The sequence below is a fragment of the Sitophilus oryzae genome, unplaced genomic scaffold (assembly GCF_002938485.1).
Source record: "Sitophilus oryzae breed Bouriz unplaced genomic scaffold, Soryzae_2.0 scaffold_1508_pilon_pilon, whole genome shotgun sequence".
In the NCBI taxonomy this organism is placed as follows: Eukaryota; Metazoa; Arthropoda; class Insecta; order Coleoptera; family Curculionidae; genus Sitophilus; species Sitophilus oryzae.
Window position 1 is genome coordinate 3,039,750 of NW_022146179.1, and position 23,039 is coordinate 3,062,788.

At 32.3% G+C, this 23,039-nt stretch overlaps 1 protein-coding gene across 3 annotated transcripts in view; it reads right to left on the bottom strand.

Annotated features, from left to right (window-relative positions):
• Positions 1-232: 232 nt before the first annotated feature.
• The window catches only part of LOC115878412 (proton channel OtopLc-like), a 44,980-nt gene continuing 22,173 nt past the window's right edge, over positions 233-23,039 (bottom strand). For all 3 annotated transcript variants that reach the window (XM_030894926.1, XM_030894925.1, XM_030894927.1), the window contains 6 exons: positions 11,199-11,403; positions 11,014-11,145; positions 8,631-8,874; positions 4,864-5,119; positions 2,681-2,934; positions 233-395 (listed from right to left, as the gene is read on the bottom strand). In XM_030894926.1, coding sequence (XP_030750786.1) covers positions 332-395; positions 2,681-2,934; positions 4,864-5,119; positions 8,631-8,874; positions 11,014-11,145; positions 11,199-11,403 — 1,155 coding nt within the window. In that variant the 3' untranslated portion in view covers positions 233-331. The remainder of the gene's footprint in view (positions 396-2,680; positions 2,935-4,863; positions 5,120-8,630; positions 8,875-11,013; positions 11,146-11,198; positions 11,404-23,039) is intronic.

The following is a 23,039-nucleotide window of genomic DNA, read 5'->3' on the forward strand; positions in this document are numbered from 1 at the left end:
ATTTTTCGCTTCAATTTTGAGAACCATTTTATCCTTTCTGAGTTTTATTTCTTGTAAATTTAATCTACTACATATGTTGCTATATTATACATATTTATTAAGATATTAGGTATGTCTTTTAACTAAATAGGCGTGTTTTTGGGGTGGAAATATACTACACCTAAAAATATTTGCACTTATTTAAGACTCAACCTATGGTACGTGGCCTTAAACAAAAAAATGGAGGGTACCATACTTTTGAATATATTTTAAACATTGTTTAGATTCATAATTATTGTTTTGTATGAAGTGATATAATCTTAATGTAATATCACCAACGATTTCATAATGCTCAGTGTCCCGAGGGTATGTATGCAAATTTCCATATATCACATATGCATGCTGAAGCATGAAATCTAAAAAATAAAGAATAAAATTAGACAACTTTTAATAAAGTGCTACTTTTCATCAATAATAGTGACTTCTCATCACTAATTAACCGTAGTACAACTAGTGATGGGCAAATCTGTTATTTTTAGATAACAGTTTTAACAACTGTTATAGTTATTTATAAAAAACAGCTTAAAATAACAGCTTAAAAATAACAGGTTTCTTTATTTTATTGCTAAATATCTGAAAGAGTATGAGGCGGTCACCGCCAGGTGTATTAACGCAGTTGCAAGTTGAAACAATGACGTGCTCGGTGGTAGTATTTCCAGGGTGTAAAAACATTTCTAAATATCGATTGTTATCTAAAATAATTTTCAAAAATCGATGGTTGTTTACAAATAAGCACTGTTTACAAATTGCGATATAAAAAAAGCCAAAATTCCACCACTCGTCTATACCTATATATTCCGATTTACCTACGCCCTGCCCCTCGATCCGCGTAGATCCTGAATTGCGTAGCAGTGTACAGGGTGCATCTCACTCGACTGGCGAGAAGCTCTTAGTTATGATTTTACCATTTGCGGTCAAAAAATAGCAATATAAGAAAATGTTTAGTATATTCTTCATAAGTAAACCAACTACACACTAGAGTTCGAATTAATTTTACACTTAAACTAGCGTGTACCCGCGACTTCGTTCGCGTCGAATTAATAATTTGTAATGGTGATGATAAAGCAAAGCAGGAATTTCCATTAACATACAAATTGGATGAAATTTACGCACATTTGCCAAAAATAAGCTTTAAACGTCGAGCAGTTTAAGCAGAATCGTGGTTAATCAATTACTCAACTTTTTGGAACACCCTGTATGATTTAAAAAAAAAATCAAAATATGTAAAAAAACAAAATGAATTATGCGTGTCCAAGCGTTTTCTCGAAAGACTAACCGTTTTTTAAATAACAAATATTGTAATCAGGGGCGTTTTCACCCTTTTGGAATTCGAGATTCGAGAAACCCCTCCTTATCGAACCTCTACACCCCACAGTCAATCCGTTTGCCAATAATCAGCTTTAAACGTCAAGCAGTTTAAGCAGAATCGTGATTACTCAATGCTCATATTTTATGAAACACCCTGTATATATTTTTAAAAATCCTAAAATATGTAAACCAACAAAATAAAATTACGTGTTAAAGAGTTTTTCCGAAAAACTCACCGGTTTTTAAATAAAAAAATATTCTAATATTTGAGGGTGGTTTCACCCCCGTTTCGAAAAATCCCTTCTTATCGAACCTCTACATCCTAAAGTCAATCCGTTTTCCTAAAAAAATCAGCTTTTTACGTCACGGGCTTTAAGCAAGATCGTGATTAATCAATGACCAGATTTTTCAAAACACTCTGTATACATTTTTAAAAAATCTTAAAATATTATTCTGAAAAATTTTCAGAATAAATAAATACCTAAATATTGAAACTTAATAACGTACTGAAACATACAGCGCCATAATATCTCGATCTCCGCCCGTTATGCTCGTAACAGGTTGAAAAACAATGTATCTAAAACAACTGATGCGTTATTCTCCAACCTGTTTCGAACCTCCATCGACAATCGACCGATGCAGCAGCGTTACTTTCCCACTCCGATTATCTCGACCGCCGCTCTGTTATGCATGCTCGTAACAGGTTAGAAAACAACGTATCTAAAATGACTGCTTATTTTCTATACGTTATTCTCCAACCCGTTGCGAGCCTCCATCGACAATGGACCGATGCAGCAGCGTTCCTTTCCCACTCCTGTTATCTCGACCGCCAGGCGTTATGCCCGCAACTGTTTCAAAAAAGCTGCTTCTTTTATATCCTATTATTTTTAAGCTGTTGCAAGCCCAACACGGCCATCGACGGCATCGACCGATGCAGCTACGTTCGCCGGGCCGCGCTGTAGCGCATACCCCACTCCGTTGTCCGTTGTATCGCCGCCTGTATCGATGGTTCTCGAAATAACATGTTGTCCATCCATACTTCCATACTAGTTGTTTTTTGGAATTGCTTCGAGTAGCATCGAATTTCGTGGCGGTGCAGTGCGCCGACTTCGTTTCACGAACGGTCGATCTCTGCGTGCCCTTATTTTATATCTGTTATTTTTTAAAAGTAGTAGCGGTTACGTTATGTTATTTCTAAATAATTGTTATAAGATAACAGATAGTTAAATAACAACCCATCACTAAGTACAACCGTAAACAACAGTAAATTTAATATATAAGTTTGAAAATGTTTAACCAATTTTGTTTATAGTTGTACAAAGATTATTATTACCTGTAAAACATCATTAATGGCAAACACATATGACCAACTATTGACCATAATTCTTTAGTATAAAACTCCTGTCTATATTGATCCAGTCCATGGGATTTAACTTCAAAAGTTTGCATGAGCCACATAGCAATGTTGCAAATAATCAAGAACGTCACCATTTCTCTGCCTGGTTTCTGTTTTCTCAGTTCTTTGGTGTTGCTCGACCTTGCCATTCCGTCAATTATGAATGGAGTTTGAATTAAAATTTGAACAATCTAACAAAAGATTATTATTGTAAATACAGGGTGGCGCCGCTCATACAGCGCGGAGCCTCCAAGGAGAACGGTAGTTTATATCGAAATGAAAATTTGTGAGCAAATGTAGGTTAATTGAAAGCAAAAAAAGTTACACATCAAAGTTGTGTTTTTTGTAATGGAACACCCTATGTATTAATTGATTTTCGGATTCTAGGAAAAAAATAAATGTAAGTTTTATTAAAGAAGCATATGCCTAAACTGTAAAAATTTTGAATTTTACATTTTGTGAAAATGAAGAGTAAATTTTAAATTTCAATAAAATCTACCTAAATCTTAATTTACCCTGTATAGCCTGATATTTAATTACAATAACTATTGTATATTAAACCAAATCAAAATTTGACCCGAAAAGTTATACGGGGTGAGACAAAATTAATATGGAACATTGGTCACTTTTGAAAGCAAGTTACTCTTTTATTTTAAATGGAACACCCAGTATTTTATTTCGGGTTTCAAGGCGGAATTCATATATCTTCAAAATATTATTAAAGTTGCCTACCACTCAGACAAAGATTCTCCTAGATATTTTAATTTTTATAATTTTGCCTCAGTAGATCTATATTATTTGAAAAACTTTGGGGGTGGCTGTGATATACCTTTTGTTAATTCAACAAAAATTAAAGGATTTAGAGTAAAATACTTAACGATAATAAAAAGATACACGTTTAAAACATATTTTAATTATTACAGAACTAAAACTAGATATAAACCTATATTATGTGACAAAAATTAACTAGATGAAATGAAATGCTCAAAATGCTGCCTTTCCTGTTACCTGCATAAAATGATTCTGTTTTTACAAGATCTTTTCATTTTAAAAGGCATATGTGGAGTTCTACTTCAAAAAGCAGCTACAATAATTATTTATCTCATGTTGTCGACCATAGTTTGTCAAGTTTTGTAAACTCAGCAGTGTTTAACATATACTCATAAAAAAACAGACTAGATAAAATCAGTAACAACTGTTACTCAATTAATAGAATGCATAACTAAGCATTCTATTAATTGGTGAATGCACACTGCATTCACTAATAGAATATGAATTCTCTCTGATGTAGCACAATTTTGAATTTTCGGAAAATTTCTGAGTATTTTTTTTCTTTTAACTGACACAAAATGATAACTCGTTGTTAAAGTTGGACTAATTAGACAGTTATGTTGAAGTAACGTCAGACACCTAGATTTTATCAAATAATAAAGATCTACTCAGATCAAATCATGCAAAGGAAATATCTAGGAAAATCTTTAATAGTATTTTGAAAAACCTTAATAGTATTTTGAAGAGGTATTAACTCCCCATTATATATTGCAATATTATACTTGGGGTTCCATTTAAAATAAGAGAGTGACTTGCCTTTAGATGTGACTAATGTTCAATATTAATTTTGTCTCACCCTGTATAACTTTATGGGTCAAGTTCTAATTTGATTTAAAGTACAATAGTTATTTTAACTACATATTAGAATTCCAATTTAGGTAGCTTTTATTGTAATTTAAAAATTGATCTTTATTTTTAGAAAATGCTAAATATGTCAAAAACCTTTGATTTTGACCCTTTATTTTTCTCTCTGAATCCGAAATTAATTAATATATAGGGAGTTCCATTACAAAAAACACAACTTTGATATGTAATTTTTTTTGGGGACATCCTATAGAACTCTGTATATTTTTAAAAAGTGCTCTGAATTAACCTACATAATATGCACACAAAATTTCATTTCAATACAAACTGTCGTTCTCCTTGGAGCCTCCGCCATCCTGTATAGTGTCACAGATAAAATCCGCATCATAATGAAACTTATTTTTATTTATTGAAAGGCCAAAGTCAAATTTGAACTAAATTAATAAATAAAAAAGAATATACTAATAAAAATGCAAAATATTTACCTCAAAAACTATAGTTATAACAGCTAAAACATTTCCAGAAGTGACAGCTGGTATAATACTAAAAATACCATGGACAAAGAACGCTGGTAAGCACATAAGAAGTAAGAAATTGTCCATGCTGTTATGAGCAACTTTATTTACATCTAGTTTTGCCATTTGACTGTATGCGTATATTGCACCGACTATCATCAAAAATATTATTACAATCTTTGTCGAATTGTTGATAATTCTGCCATTTTCTGCCATGTCTACTGATCTACAAAATTAAGAACTAAATAAAAAAATACAAGGTCTCAAATCCCAATGTTTTAAATTAACAAAAAAACATTATCAAAAAACATTTTAAGACTTTTCGTATAAACCACTAATTTTTGAATAAAAATATTAAAGAAGCTCATACCAACAAACTGAAGTGAAAGACCCTGTTCATCAGTGCCGTTCGAATTTTATTTAAAACGTGTAGAGTAGACTCAATAATTAGTTGGTTTTTGTTTGCCAGTACAATTTATTATAGTTATTAAAATTGTCAAAACATATATCTCTAATAAAAATAGATAAATTATAAGAATTATTTTTTATTATTAACCAAAGCATGTATTGACATGAATCAAAAAACAAAATGCTCAGGAGTTATGGTTCTGACCGTAAAATTATATTTTTGGAGAATTTACAGACGAAATTATTGCACGGGGTGTTTTAAAATTCACGCTGTGCTTCGCTGACGATCAAGTTGAAATTGCTTAAGATCACGACGACCTAAGATATACGACAGAAAAACTAATCGAAGAATGGGGCCCTAGAAATGAATATTAAAAAAACAGAGTGTATGTGTATCGGAGGAACACCAGATGATATAATTTTAGAAAATGGCGATCAAATTAAAAATTGCGGAGAATGTAAATATTTAAGTTTAAAAATCACTGGAGTCTTTGATACAGCAATCAAAGATCGAAATTCACAAGGTAGAAACGCTATATCCATGATGAATGGAGTTCTATGGGACCAAAATATAAAAAGTCAAATAAAAGTCTAATTTATAATACTGTAGTAAAAAGTATAGTTCTGTGGTTATTTGCCAAAAGCTGATATGTCGATTTTCATCATTTTGCATGTATGTATAACATAACAGGTTTCGCCCAAAACTGAAACAGAGTTAAAACAGATATCAAGTAATGACCACATTATATGCATGTTTATTTTTGAATATTGAGATATCATGTTTTGCCAAACACAAAATTTGGTCTATTTGACATACCAAGGTGACAAAATCTCAATATTGATGAAAAATGACATATCAGCTTTTGGCAAATAACCACAGAGTTATATACCGGGTGCGCCTCAAAAGTGGCTCACGCCTATAATTTTTTATTTTTTCAGTTATAAAAACGAGATTTGGTATGTTAGTATATGACAAAAATTAGGAGTGATAGACATATTCAATTGTTTTCTGTCACTTCCTGTTTCACCGGAAATGAATACAATTTTTGATTTTTAAATGGCAACCTCGGTATTTTTTACTTTATTCGACAGAAAATCACGCTCTGAATAAAATGACATATCATATGTCAACTTTTGACATTTTTGCATATGGTTTATTTGAAATTATAATTTGCGGTTTGTAACGAAAATTTGACTCGAAATACCAAGTGTGTGGTATCAAATTATTCGTAAAAAATGCTTTTTCCAACTATGCTAATGAGCCACCCTCGTTCCATTTGAAAAAATTGAGATATGTTTAAGAATACGATTTGACCATTTTCTAACTGGCCAGGACAAGACACTAAAAACATTAGACGATCAAATCTATTTTTCCAAGGCTCCTTGACTAAGAATTAGTGTTTTTAACACAGCCATGGCACTCTAGATTGAATTTTGAAATACAATTTTTTATTAAGCGAGAATGTCAAAAGTTGACATATATGTCATTCTATTCAGAATGTCAATTTCTATCAAATAAAGTACAAAAATACCGAGGGTGCCATTTAAAAATCAAAAGTTGTAGTCATTTCCGGTGAAACAGGAAGTGACCAAAAACAATTGAATACGTAAATCAATCCTAATTTATGTCATATACTAATATATCAAATCTCGTTTTTTTATCTCAAAAAATAAAAAAGGTATAGGTGTGAGCCTTTTTGAGACGCACCCGGTATAGTAGCGAAGTATGGTTAGGTTAGGTTAGGTTAGGAATGTTATGTTCTATCGAATAAAGTAAAAAAATACCGAGGGTGCCATTTAAAAATCAAAAGTTGTAGTCATTTCCGGTGAAACAAGCAGTGACCAAAAACAATTGAATACGTAAATCAATCCTAATTTATGTCATATATTAATATACCAAATCTCGTTTTTTTTATCTCAAAAAATAAAAAAGTTATAGGTGTGAGCCACTTTTGAGACTCACCCGGTATAGTAGCGAAGTATGGTCTATAAAACAGAGCACCGAAACAACAACAACAACAGAAATGGATTTCTGGAGAAGAGCCGCCGGAACATCAAGAAGAGATATGGTAAAGAACGAAAGAATACGGGAGATAATAGGAGCAAAATCTACTGTTGTTGATGATATCAAAACCAAACAGTCGATACGGTACGGGCATGTACAAAGGATGTCAGACAACAGGCTTCCAAAACAAGTGCTGAAACGGATACCACATCGTAGAAGAGGAAGAGGAAGACCAAGAACAAGCTGGAGAGAAGGAATAAGGAAGGTAATGGACCAAAGACATCTTGATGATAACATGTGGCAAGATAGAGAAGAGTGGCGGTTAGGAATCGCAAATTGTCGTAGAACGTTGTAAACCGAATGTATATACAATATGTTTTAAAGTTAGGGTAAAAACAACCCCTCGATTAACCCTGTATAAAATGTCAAATACCTACTAAAGTTTATAAAAAGCTGAGTTTACGAATTAAATTTACGCTGCGCAACTAAACTATGGTAATCGCAAAACATTTTCCGATGCACGTCATCAATCATATCGACATTGACACTAAAGTCTATAAACCTGACTAAATGAAATTTTGGCAAAAATGTGTTTAAATTTGTTCTATAATTTAAGATACCAAGCAGTTCTTTATTTGACTTTATAGAGCAAATGATTGTAACAGATATTTTATTTAGATTAAAGCTGCAAAAATTAGTTTAAACCGAATTTTATTACCGCTACGTTAAATTCTGTGATTATTAGTTAGTGCATTAATAGCACTTGTTATTACCACTTATGGCATTGTAAGATGTACATCAATAAATAAATAAATAACCCATAATAACGCTTAGAATAATCTTCACAATGGACAATTTTTTGCTAATATGTAATAAGTAAAATAAGCTATAAAACAAATAAATAAATTACTAAAATACTAGTTATTAAAAAATAAATCGTAAAAATCTTTTTATTTAAAAAATGATATTGTTTGTCGCTTTTAAATTAAGATTCATCTCATAAATCCATCACAATCTGGCAGCGCTGTCGCCATCGCTTGTCACTCACTTGCATCGGAAATTGTTTTCCGATTACCATATGTGACAGGTTTTTCTAGAATTCACAGTAATACTACTGGGAATTTAAGTTCTGACACAGTATCCTTCTGGATTTGCTAATTTCAAATAAAACTAATTATAGAATAAATAATAAATAACATAAAATAAGTGCAGAAAAGGATGAAAAATCTCCGTCTCGAAAACACGAATGCATGGATAGCAATACATTCCTTCCTTAATCTTTTTATTCAAAGCCATTACTGTTATATTATCTAGCTGCACTTACTCATTATAATAAGTGATGAAGAACAAAATAACACTGACGATGGAAAATACCAATATTATGAATCCACCAAACAGTCCTTTGTTGGCAGCATGACAATCGGCATGAATAGTGACATTACTTTCTGCTTCAACAGGTTTATAATTTTTGCATTCTCTAGGATCATCACCATGGTAATTTTCTTCGTCGGTTGGATTAGAGGGGGAACATAGGCCTATGTTCATCCAGAGAATATACAAAATCCCAACTAAAACAAAAAATTAATAGAAAATAGTTATTAATGACACGAGTCCTAAAAATAATTCAATATAAAAGAGACTCGTTTATATTGTGATTTACCTACAACCGTTTAGTTATAACGTTTTTACATCACTATTTTTTTAGTATTTCAGTTACGTTATGAGATTCATAACACAACGGCGGTGTTATGAATCTATAACACAACTACTTTTTATAATAATGAAAAACAACTACGAACATCTAAATATATTAATTTTTGATACAAATTCCTACTACTAATTATTATAAATATTAATAACACACTTTTTCTTCAAAACAATTCTAATTTTTAAAATTATTTTTCTGGGCAAAATGTGCTCGCGTTTACTTGACAGGGCAAACTGACTTTTCAGAAAAAAATGTGACAAATGTCATAGTTAAAGGTGTTAAAGGTGGGCGACTAATAAACGAAAATTAAAACAGCATTTTCTTATTTTTCGGTTGTAGATAAAACTTTGTACATGACACGTGCGTTTAAACATGATTACAACACTCGTGTGATTAGAACGTTCACACTCGTTCTAATCGTTCACACTCGTTGTTGTAATCATGTTCATAAACACACTTGTACTGTAAATAACTATTACCTTTGCTGACAAATAAAATCAAATAATCACAAATTTTTGCTCAATGGAAAGTGATTTCCATTACTGCCCTGGCAGTATTTCATTACTAATCAGTAATGAAATACTTCCCGACTCGGTAGGTATGTAAAATATGATTTACTCATGGAGTTGCTTTGAAATTATTGTGAATTATTTAAAAGCTTTTATACAAAGAGGCTTTATAGAAAAAAATACTAAACAAAAACCGAACTTCTGAAGTTTTTATATTTCCTTATATTTTCATTTTATTATACAGGGTGTTTCAAAAACGTGCAATGTGCCATCTCTCGTGGGGAGATTCTTCACATAAAAATAAAATTTTTCATATCAACATGGGTCCGATTCTGCTTTGTTTCGAAGCTACAGGGTGCTAATTTTTTTTCGATTTATATTTCGATATAATTTTTGTGCCAATTGCTTTTAGCGATTCGAATAAAATTTTGAAGGTAATGACTGCAATATATTTTAATAATAAAAAAAGAGTCGACGAATTCACCAGGGACGTGCATATGAGTAGTCATTTGATATTTTCCAAAAAAAAAACATGTACGCCACTGAGTTTTTTTCATCTTCTTAGCAAAAGTATGTGAGACATCGTTGAATTGAGCCGATTGATTGAAAGTTGTATTTGATATATTGTCTATTTCGATCTTCTCGATGTTATTAATCATAATTAATAAAATTAATATAAAAATAATAAATTATTGATTTAATGCAATTTATTACCAAATTTTATTAAAATTTAGATATGCAGTGCTACCTACAGCAAATCACCTAAAAAGTAATGATATTTAAGATAATTACAGAAAGCCTATTTTCGAAAGTTTTAATATTCTGCTACTTTAAAACTATGCATTTCCACACCCATGCTTACAGGAACTTTTTTTTTATATTTTCTGATGATGAATGAATGAGTTGACTTTTTGGCAATTTAACATTTTGGCAACTTAATGACGTTAATTTTTTTAAAGGCTGCTATTAGAATTGGATTAATGAAAATTAATTAAATTGCGTTTATCTCATCAAGGAGACCAAAATCGATAAAATATCAAGAGACAACTTTTAATCAGCATTTAATTTTGCTAACAAAAGAAGAGAAAGTCAGTGACGCACATATTTTTATATCCATATACACGTCCCTGGTAAATATGTTGAAACTTTTTTAGCATTAAAATATGTCGCACTTATAGTAACTTTTACCCTCAAAATTTCATTCGGGTCGCTAAAAACACTTGGAAGAAAATTATAATAAATCGAAACAAGATGAAGATTTTAACCCCCTGCGAAACAAAGCAGAATATAAAATGTTAATACAAAAAATAAACCTTATTTTTACGAGAGGAATCTCCACACTCTAATTTTAAATATAAGTTATTTATCAATTTTAAAACAAATGCTAAAAGTTCATTACTTTTTTAGATAATACTGAAAGATTGCATTAAAAATGAAACATTTTCTGAAGTTTGTCGAAAAAAAAAACATTTCAAAAATATTAAACTTACCGACCAAAATGCTATACTCAACACTAAAAGGATATAAATATGGCGAATAATTTTGATACAAAACGTTTAGTTCTTCGTGGTCACAAATTCTCGTAAATCTCATTGGTGTAATCACAGCAAGATTGCTGAGTTCTAAAAAATATATTATTACCTTTGTTTCACTGAAAAATTCTGCAATATTTAACCTGTGAGATTTTCACTAATTTCGTAGTATGAATATGTCTCAGTTGATGCACTTTCTGTACTATTATCGTAGCCACTGTATGATCTTTGGTACTCGATGTACTCTGCTGTTTCCCGAAATATCGTCCAAATCCAGAAACATAAGCTCGCTGCCAGACAATGCATGAAACCAAACCTATGAACTGTTATATTTTTGTTTACTATAACCTGAAAAATGAAGCATAAATGTGTAGGTCATAGTGTAAGTCTCCAAAAGAATAATATATCATGGATAATTTAAACGAAGTCAATTGTGAAGATATTCCAGCGAAAAGAGCATTTTTCAATGTTAAAATATTGGATTGACTTAGTGGAATATTTTCACAAATGACTTTATACAGGGTGGCGCCTCCTATACGCCGCGGAGGCTCCAAGGAGAACGGTAGTTTATATCGAAATGAAATTTTGGGAGCGTATGTAGGCTAATTTTTTAAAAATATAGAGAGTTCTTTTTAAAAATATAGAGAGTTCTCCAGGGTGTTCCCAAAAAAGTTACATATCAAAGTTGTTTTTTGTAATTGAATACCCTATATATTAATTGATATTTGGATTCTGGGAGAAAAATAAAGGTAAGTTTTATAAGGGAAGTCTATGACTAAAACTTAAGGTTTTTGATATATTTAACATTTTCTAAAAATAAAGAACAATTTTTAAATTACAATAAAAGCTACCTAAATTGGAATTTACCCGGTATAGATTAATATGTAGTTAAATTAACTATTGTACTTTAAATCAAATTAAAACTTGATCAAAAAAGTTATACAGGGTGAGACAAAATTAATATTAAACATTGGACACTTTTAAAAACATGTTACTCTCTTATTTTAAATGGAACACCTAGTATATTATTCCGATAATCAATGGAGAATTCATGTCTCTTCAAAATACTATTAAGGTTGCCTACCCCTCAAACAAAGATTTTCCTAGATATTTTTATTTACATGATTTGATATGAGTAGATTTTTATTATTTGATAAAATCTGAGTGGCTGTGATATGTGTCTGACGTTACTTCGACATAGCTGTCTAATTAGTCTAACTTTAACAACTAGTTATCATTTTGTGTAAAAAAAAAATTCTCAGAAATTTGCCGAAAATGCAAACTTATCCTACATCAGAGAGAATTGATATAATTCTATTAGTTGGTGAATGCAGTATGTATTCGCCAATTAATAGAATAGTTAAATGCCCCTGATGAGTCTGTTTTTTTATGGGGATATGTTAAAGACAGTGTATACAAAACTCAACCAACTATTGTCGACAACATGAGGGGAATTACTGTAGCTGCATTTCGAGGTAGAACTCCACATATGCCTTTTAAAATAAAAAGATCCTTTTGAAAAGACAATCATTTTATGCAGTTAACAGGAAAGGAAGCATTTTGAGCATTTCATTTCATCTAGCTAATTTTTGTCACATAATTATAGGTTGATATCTAGTTTTAATTCTGTAATAATTAAAATATGTTTTAAACGTGTATCTTTTAATTACCGTTGAGTATTTTACTCTAGAATCTTTAATTTTTGTTAAATTAACAAAAGGTATAAATAAAATAATAAATAATAAAGATCTATATACTGACGCAAAATCATAAAAATGAAAATATCTAGGAAAATCTTTGTCAGAGGTGTAGACAACCTTAATAATATTTTCAAGATATAAATTCCCCATTGAACACCAGAAAAATATACTGGGTGTTCCATTTAAAATAAAGGAGTAACATGCTTTTAAAAGTGACTAATGTTCCATATGAATTTTGTCTCACCCTGTATAACTTTTCGGGTCAAATTTCAATTTGGTTTATCATACAATGGTTACTGTAATTAAATATTAGGCTGTACAAGGTTAACTAAAATTTAGGTAGCTAAACAGGGTTGTTCACCACATACGACACGGAGTATGGTAGCTAAACGATTAGATTTTTACAAATCGTAAGTTTTGGGTTCATTGAAGGACTATTAGAGCTACAGTTTAAAAATATTTTTACAAGATACAGAGTGTCCCAAATAAATAAAAAAATTCAAAGTTATTACATTTTTAGTTTCTACGATTAAAATAAAGGTAAATTTGATTAAGGTTTATTACACTTAAATCTTACCGTTTTTGAAATATTTTCAATTTTGTGAAATTGCAGTCTAAATTTTAAGGCTTCATTTCTCCGAGGGTATCAAAGTTTTTAATACTAAATATTTACTGAAGTTTATTTATTGTCAGTTATTGTGTTCCAATAATAAAAATTATACTACCTTATACAGAGTGTCTAAAAATTTATTTTAAATAATTACTAGCTTTAAACGGCAATAACTTGTTTAATTTAAAAGGAACACCCTGTATATTTTATGAGAATCAAATGCACAATTTAATTGTCTATCAAATTGTATTATACCACTTTTTACCTATCCCTTCAAGTTTTCGTAGAAAATGCATTTTCTTATAATTTAGACCTCATTTATCAACATACCCATGGAATATTGACATTTTATTAGACTGTTTTTAAAACAACAAATGTACAAAATGTACAGGCTAGTAATATTATCGCTTTAGTAAAACCACAGCTTACAGAATAACATAGCTTTGACACTCGCCAATTTTTCCCACGCTCGAATTTAAAACGCCCCACTCCGACGATGCGCTAACTGAATTAAGCGACCGACAGTCAGCCTCATTCTGTCGATGCATAGCCTCCACCGGTGGCGCGTAGGGCCGTATTACGGAAGATTTTAATTCGATTTTTTTTCTTATATTCAACCATAGGTATTTGTGCTTTTATTTCAATTTTATTTTTATTGATGGAATGGGAAAAGGTTTTCCGGGATGTGCGGCTGCTGGTTGCACAAATAATTATGGAAATAATTCAAAATATAGTCTGTTTAATTTTCAATTCAAAATTAATGTTCAATTTAAAAGTATATTCATACTTTAGAGCTTTTCAAAACGATGAAGACTACTTATTTGGAGGCTTGCTAATACCAAGTGACCATTTTTTTATTTAGTTTCCTCATTGGAGGTTATTTTTATAAGCTTTTATTTAACTTGCTTTGTATGTAACTATCTATGTATGTATGTATGTTTGTTCGGGGCAAATCTTGTAAGCTAAATTAAAACCACTTCCTTTTATTGTAAGAGATTGAAATTTGCATGTAGGTTCAGTCCCGATGACAATACATTTTTTTGCAAGGCATGACCCGAATTTTTGACAGCTGTCAAAATGGCGGCATTTGAGGTTTTTGATTTTTTAAAAATTCTATTTTTATTTATATATATATATATATATATATATATATATATATATATATATATATATATATATATATATATATATATATATATGAGCATATATATATATATATATAGGTATATATATATATATATATATATATATATATATATATATATATATATATATATATATATATATATATATATATATATATATATATATATATATATATATATACAGGTTGTTAACTCGACAGTTACTTATAGGGAAACAGAATGGCAACACTGCCTATTGAGAACGTATGCATTATTGATTTTTCTGCCGACTCGTCCCGTCGCGTCGTCTATCGACGAGCGGGCCGAGGTTATTTCAACCATAAAACTCTTGCCGCGAGTAATGAACAATTTAACAACCTGTATAGGTATATTGTGGGTATATACATATGAAAAAAAATATATGGGCGGCCATCTTGAAAAAATGACAGTTTAATGACATGTCAAAATTTCAAAGTCAACCGATTTTCATAAAAATTGATATATAGGATGGCCATGGGCTAAAATGAAAGAAAAAAAATTTGAGCTGTCAAATTTGACAGCTGTCAAAAAAATTTCAAAGTTGTCCGATTTTGATAAAAATTGATATATAGGACGGCCATGGGCGAAAATGAAAAAAAAATGTTGAGCTGTCAAATTTGACAGTTGTCAAAAAAATTTCAAAGTTGTCCGATTTTGATAAAAATCGATGATGGCCGTGGGCTAAAATGAAAGAAAAAAATTTTGAGCTGTCAAATGTGACAGCTGTCAAATAATTTCAAATTTGTCCGATTTTGATAAAAATCGATATATTGGATGCCCCCTACCCCATAGTCGGTTTTCATTTTATTTGTCTCACATTTGAACTGTCAAATTTGACAGCTGTCGTTTTTTTTAAGTTCTCCTTTTTTAATGAAAATCGATATACATATTATTAGGATACCCATAGAAAGTTATTTAAGAAAAAAATTGAGTTTAAGTGTGTGGCACTGAGAAACCAGCATAACTAAAAAGTAGAAAATAAATTTTACAAAAAAACCTTTTTTAAAAACAAGCTTTTATTTAAATACACTAAAAAGAATAAAATAAACTCTTTTTCTTTAAAACCTTTATTATGAACTTAGAACGTCATTACACAATTTTAATATTAGATATATAAAAGCTTGTCGCGAGATTTCTCTACATCGATAAACAAGTAAATTAACTAAAACCTGTGTCTACCCTGTCTCATTTTCAAAGTTTGTGTTATGATAGACCACTAGACCAGGAATTACAAGATAAAAGTTGTCGTACCAGATTTTTATGAGTGCAACTGTACACTCAAATCTCGCGACAAGCTTTTATATAATATTAAAATTGTGTAATGACGTTATAAGTTCATAATAAAAGTTTTAAAGAAAACGTTTATTTTATTCTTTTTAGTGTATTTAAATAAAAACTTGTTTTTAAAAAAGTTTTTTTATAAAATTTTTCAGAACAATTTTGAAGAACTTTCCTTAAATGAAAATATACTATGTAAATTCGTTAAATTATTTCAGACAATTAAATTCAACCATCAATCAAAATTTTCCTATGATGTATTTTTTGTTAAAATTATACGCAAAAGTTAGAATTTATTATACTATTTCTACTATTTCTAGAAATAAATTAATTAATTTGTTTTTTAAATGTTTTTCTTTGAGAATGCATATTTATTTAAAGTCAACAATTTAAAAAACGTGTATCTAAATTATGTTCTAGCACCAGTCGAATAATTTTTTACGTCACGTGTAAAATTTTTTTGAATACATCTCTGGGCTGACTGGCGCTTACGCGGCTATTGGTTTTGGCGAGAGAGCTCGCCGCTCCAGTGTTCCCCCTCTTTCGAATCGCAAATCCGAGCGTAAAAAGATCAAAGCGGCACGCTACACCGTCCGAGCTGTGGTAAAACGATAATATTACTAGCCAATTTGTATGCAAAAAGAAAACCATTAATTAAATATACCACCAGTATTTTCGCCAAATACTAATTAATTGCATACTTAATTGTGTTCGTTAATAAATTATTCTAAATAAATATGGATTTGAATCAGAAATCAATATAATAATAAGTTATGAAAATGAACGTTTCTGTTGTTATAAATAAGCATTTGTCAAAAAATGAAATATAATTTTTAAGGTGTTAGTTTTTTTACCACACTGTCTAATACACATACATAATTCAGTTTTTTAGTATTTGGAGCATTAATCAACGCAACCAGTCAATTAATGTAGTTTGAATACTTGAATCATATTATTTGGTCCTCTCTAACAAATATTTAAACAGTTTTTTTTATTGTTTAATGAAATAAACGAACTATATCGACAATATTAGTATCTGTACTAAAAATTTGGTACATCTTTAAAAATAATCTAAAATGTCAGTATTTCATGGGTATATTGATAAATGAGTTTGTAACAATATTTTACGGTCGCTACCAGCATAGTGGTCTGCCGCGTCCGGTTTGGGCTGAACCATCGTAGGCCATCGCCGAAGACGACCCTGAGCGCCGTCGTAACGGTCAAGAAGTGGGAGATGCGCGCGAATGGAATTCGGGCCTACGTGCAGAAAGGCAGTTAGCGACAAGAGAGAAGTGAACGAAGCGGCTGTTTTTAACTTTGAAAGCTCTCTGCAATGTATAACCCGTTCTTTTTTTTTTAATAGATAAGTGAATTAATTACATTAATGAATTTTAATTTCACTTCCTATCATATTTGGCGTCCCAACTTGGGCCATACATTGTGAAATGAAGAGTTTTTAAAAGTTAAAAAGATAAAAATAGACATTTTTATCAAAGTGAACAGTCAGTGGTGAAACAGTGCTTGTGAACATTGTAAATTGTGCTAGTGAACATTCTGGAATATTTGTGTGTGGACAGAATTCCTAGAAATTTACTCAGCATAGTGCAAACTCGTCGTTTGGCTGCAAATTCAACACTAAACCCTGATAAGCTTCACCAACTTCAACAAAATCATCCAATCCAAGCACCTTGGGTTGAAAGAAAAGAAAAACAAAACAAAAAAACCAAAACCACATCATTTCGGTAAGTTTTTGAACATTTTTTTTTCACTCTGCAACCTTCAGAAGAAAACCGATACTGGCTACGGAGCCACAGTAGTAGAAAAACATCTAAATTACGTAACATGGCAGAGGCAAACGTCACTCTTACGCAGCAACAATTTGAAGCACTCTTATCACGCATCAGTAATTTGTCAACACAGTCGTTGGAAACAGGGAATTTCTCTTCATGTTCGTCGCGTTTTAACGGTAGCAAAGACTCTGACGTAAATGCTTTTATAGACGCTATAGAAACCTTCAAAGACTGCTCAAAAGTGTCCGACGCGAACGCTCTGCGTGGTTTATCTATGCTACTCGATGATTTTGCCGCTACGTGGTGGTACGGAGTAAAAGACACTGTCGCAACTTGGGAAACTGCTCTCGATCTTTTACGTCTAACTTTCGGTCCAAGAAAACCAGCATATCTTGTATATCGGGAAATATTTTCAAAAGAACAAGATATTAGAACACCTTCTGATGTATTTATCTGTCAATCGCGTTCATTGCTTGCGCAACTTCCAGCAAATACCCTAACTGAGTCGACGCAGATTGATATGATTTATGGCTTGTTACATAAACGAATACGAGAAAAAGTACCTCGAGATAAAATCCGTACTTTTAACGAATTACTTAAAGAATGTCGCATGGTAGAAGAAACGTTTGTTGATCATTTTGACAGGCCTTCTAACGATAAACGTCCAAAATGTCGATTTTGCAAATATTTGGGACATACAGAAGACCAGTGCCGAAAGAAACAAGGTACTGCAAGTACATCAACAAAAACTTCGACTACAGCGCCTTCACCAAGTAATCCAGTGACATCTGTTCCAAATTCGACCTTGGAAAGTCATCCTCCCCGAATATCAAATCAAGTGACATGTTACGGATGTAATAGACCTGGCTACATTAAATCCAACTGTCCAACTTGTTCCAACACCGCAGCTTCTGTCGAATTCTGTGCTCTTGACAATGTAGAAGTTCCTGTTTACCCTCAGTCACGTCCTATTTTGCCTATAAACATACTAGGAATGAATGGTCAAGGACTGATTGACACAGCCGCCAAGCACAGCGTTGCCAGTGGCTCATTATACGAAGCATTAAGGAAACACAACGTTCCGTATACAAAAACCAGAAGTACGATTAAACTTGCAGATGGTACCGTGAAAGAACAGGAAGTAAAACTTCTGAGAGTTGATGTTTTACTAGGAAGTCGTTATATACCAACAACATTTATGACTCTACCCAATGCTGACAAAACCTTACTAGGCATAGATTTCCTTCGAAGTGCTAACCTTGTTCTGGACATCGGACAGCAAAATTGGAGTTTTGCAGACGATATTTTGACTAAGTATCCCTTGGTATATGAAGATGACCACAAAATTTCCAATATAGAAGTACTTTCCGTTTCAATTTTGAGATCAGATGAAGCCATAATGTTATCCAGTGAAGAACATAAGCAGTTATCAGACCTTCTTGAAGCCAACCAGGATATTTTCGCTCTAGGGGGAGAACCAACTCCTTATGCTGAACACTATATTGATACCAAGTCACACGCACCAATTTCAGTACCACCGTACCGAATGACGCCTGGAAACAAAGAAAAACTTCGACAAGAACTAGACAAGATGTTACGAGATGACATTATAGAAGAATGTGAGTCAGCTTGGTCAGCACCGGTAGTACTCGTTCCAAAGAAGAATGGCGAAACTAGGGTATGTTGCGATTACAGAGCTTTGAACGCTATTACGACACCCGTGCATTATCCGTTACCTCGAATGGACGATCTACTGCATGCAACCAAAAAGACTATATACATGTCAGCCATTGATTTACGTGCGGGATATCATCAAGTGAAAGTGCGGGAAACAGATAGAGACAAAACATCGTTCGTGACCCCGTTCGGAACATTTCGGTACCTGGTCATGCCGTTCGGTCTGCGTAACGCACCAGCAACTTTCCAAAAGCTGATCGACAGATTTCGAAGTGGACTTCCATCTATCCTGATACTCGCCTGCCTCGATGACGTGCTGGTGATATCTGAAACGTTTGATCAACATATGACAGACTTAAAACGTGTCTTCGAAAGACTCAGAACGTACAAACTACGTGCGAATCGTGATAAATGTACATTTGCGACTCCCCAAGTAAAATATTTGGGACATTTGATCACCTCTAATGGCATTCAAGTAGATCCAGAGAAAACTTCAGCTATTACGAAGATGCATCCGCCACAAAATGTAAAGCAGGTTCGGTCATTCTTACAATCCGCTTCCTGGTATCGACGGTTCATCGACAGATTTGCTGAATTGTCCAGACCCTTGTCTAATCTTTTGAAGAAAGATGCTACTTGGAACTGGGGACCTGATCAGAAAAACTCATTTGAATCTTTACTAAAAGCTTTAGCTAGTGCATCAGTACTCCAGCAGAACGACCCTAGCAAACCATATGTGCTACGAACTGATGCCTCATCTTACGCCTTAGGCGCGGTCCTAGTTCAATGTGAAGGTTCAGAAGAACATCCTGTCGAATATGCTAGCAGATTACAAACAACCGGTTTCAGTGCTGCTTACCTCAACTTTGCAAGAGAAATGCGAAATGGATGAAGTACAGAATGATCCACGGCCTGTTAGGGAAAATGAAAATTTTATCCCAGAAATAACACCTTACCTGCAAGGAATGTTTACAACGATTAAAGAAGCTAAAGGCCAGCATGAAAAATGTCAAGATCGTCAAAAGAAGTATGCCGATAACTCACGATCGACACCGCCTACTTTTGATGTTGGAGACAAGGTTTTTGTGACGCTACATACGAAGAGTAGTCACACTAAACAGAGTACTACTAAATTTGATCCGAAAAGGGACGGACCATAGACTTAAAATAAAATATAGACTGAGCATCTCATTCATAAATAGCTGGAACATGCGGTCAGACAATGTCTTGTTATTGTTGTGTTATTGTTTTAGGTTATAACGAGTGCGACACGAGCGATAGATAGGTTGTCTCTGTCGTAACGGTCGTTCCCTGACGACTCTGCCGAGAAACACAACACTGTCTTTCGTTTCTCAAGTACACCTGAACTCTCCGTATCATAGCCGGGTAATTTTTTTATTTTAATGAAGCTATAGTTAAATTAAAAATATATCGTATTTAAACTTTTTTATATTTTATTAAGATTTAGGACAGGCTTTTTAAATAAAAGTTTAGAAAAAACGTCTTAGAGTCCAAAAAGGATAAAAATAATAAAATACACGTTATAGAAGAAATTTTATAATCGAAATTACGTAATTTTTGAAATTAATAAAAATTATTAATTTTTGTACATCTTTTAACCGGCCTAGAAAAGACACGAAACTCATTAGATGATCAAAACTATTTTTCCAAGGCTCCTTGATTAAACCTTGATTAAAACTTAGTGTTTTTAACAACACCATGGCACCCTGGATTGAAATTTAAAATACGATTTGTTTTTAAGCGACAATGTCAAAAGTTGACATATGATATGTCATTCTATTCAGAATGTCATTTTTTATCGAATAAAGTAGCAATATACCGAGGGCGCCTTTAAAAATCAAAAGATGTAATCATATCGGTGAAACAGGAAGAGACCAAAAACAATTGAATACGGCAATAAATCCTAATTTATGCCATATACCTACTACCATACAAATCTGCTTTTTTATCTGAAAAAATAAAAAAGTTATAAGGGTGAGCCACTTTTGAGACGACCCGGTATATTAAAAAATATTGTTTCATAATGTAATATCATTTTAAAATTCTTGTATGCTATTTTAGATTCTGAAAATAATTTTAGAATAAACCGGAATATATTTTTAATAAAACATTATTAATTATTAACAGGGTTATAATTATGATTTTGTTACAATGTAAGTAAGTAAATAATGTAATGTAAGAGAAAAAAATCAGATTTTACATTTTACTAAAATATTATCTAAATAAGCGCCTTTCTACAACAACGCCACTGACTCCCAATGGGTAAATTGAGAGTTGCCTACCAGTCGAAAGTCGTTTCAAGACTTAAATGGATTATTTAAGTCAAATTTCTTGCAAATTTGGCACTGGCGAACCATATTTTATAGTTCTTGAACAGAAAAAGTCAATAAAATAGACACTTAAGGACGACAAGCTAAGAAAATGCATTAATACAGCCGGGGACATAGCGGCCACAAAGCTTTAGCGCACACGTGCGACGCGTACTACAAGGTAATAAATGAATGAATAGGCTCCCTCGCCTCTAATCGGTGTTGTCATATTGTAAAGAACTTATCCTTTTTAAACAGTATCCGACTTATAATTTAGTAGTATAAGGACTATTTAATACATCTATGGAATATTAAAACCTGCTTTATTAAACTGTAGTATTAATATCTCAATTTATGTGTATAACAAGAAAAAAATATTGATAATATTAAAGACGTGACAACATAGGCTGGATGAGGAAGGCTCGGTCGACTGTACCCAGAAGTAAATATGTGTACAAAAAAGCTTGTTTGACCGCGTTGAGATGTAAATAGTGTAGTCTATATTTTATTTTAAGTCTATGGGACGGACCCTATGTCATAACTAGACAGGTTTCGCCCGTCTCTTATGAAATTGCCAACATTGATACTCCAGGACAACCTTTAGGCATTTATCACTGTAGCAACATATTCAAGTATCGTGGAGATGACGCTACAGAACCTAAAGTTCCTATCAGAAGAAGAGGCCGCCCGAAGAAAACCAACCACACTAGTGCTGGTCCCTCGACGTTTCAATGTCCACGGAACCAGAGGGGGAGACTGTAACAATATTTTACGGTCGCTATCGGCATAGTGGTCTGCCGCGTCCGGTTTGGGCTGAACCATCGTAGGCCATCGCCGAAGACGACCCTGAGCGCCGTCGTAACGGTCAAGAAGTGGGAGATGCGCGCGAATGGAATTCGGGCCTACGTGCAGAAAGGCAGTTAGCGACAAGAGAGAAGTGAACGAAGCGGCTGTTTTTAACTTTGAAAGCTCTCTGCAATGTATAACCCGTTCTTTTTTTTAATAGATAAGTGAATTAATTACATTAATGAATTTTAATTTCACTTCCTATCATAAGTTCTAAATTACAAGAAAATGCATTTTTTACGGAAACTTGAAGAGATAGGTAAAAAATGATATAATGCAATTTCATAGACAATTAAAATGTGCATGTGATTCTCATAAAATATACAGGGTGTTCCATTTAAATTAAACAAGTTATTGCCGTTTAAAGCTAATAAATATTTAAAATTAATATTTAAACACTCTGTATAAGGTAGTAAAATTTTTATTATTGCAACACAATAACTGATCAATAAATAAACTTCAGTAAATATTTAGTATTAAAAACTTTGATACCCTCGGAGAAATGAAGCCTTAAAATTTATACTGCAGTTTCACAAAACTGAAAATATTTCAAAAACGGCAAGGTCTAAGTGTAATAGACCTTATCAAAT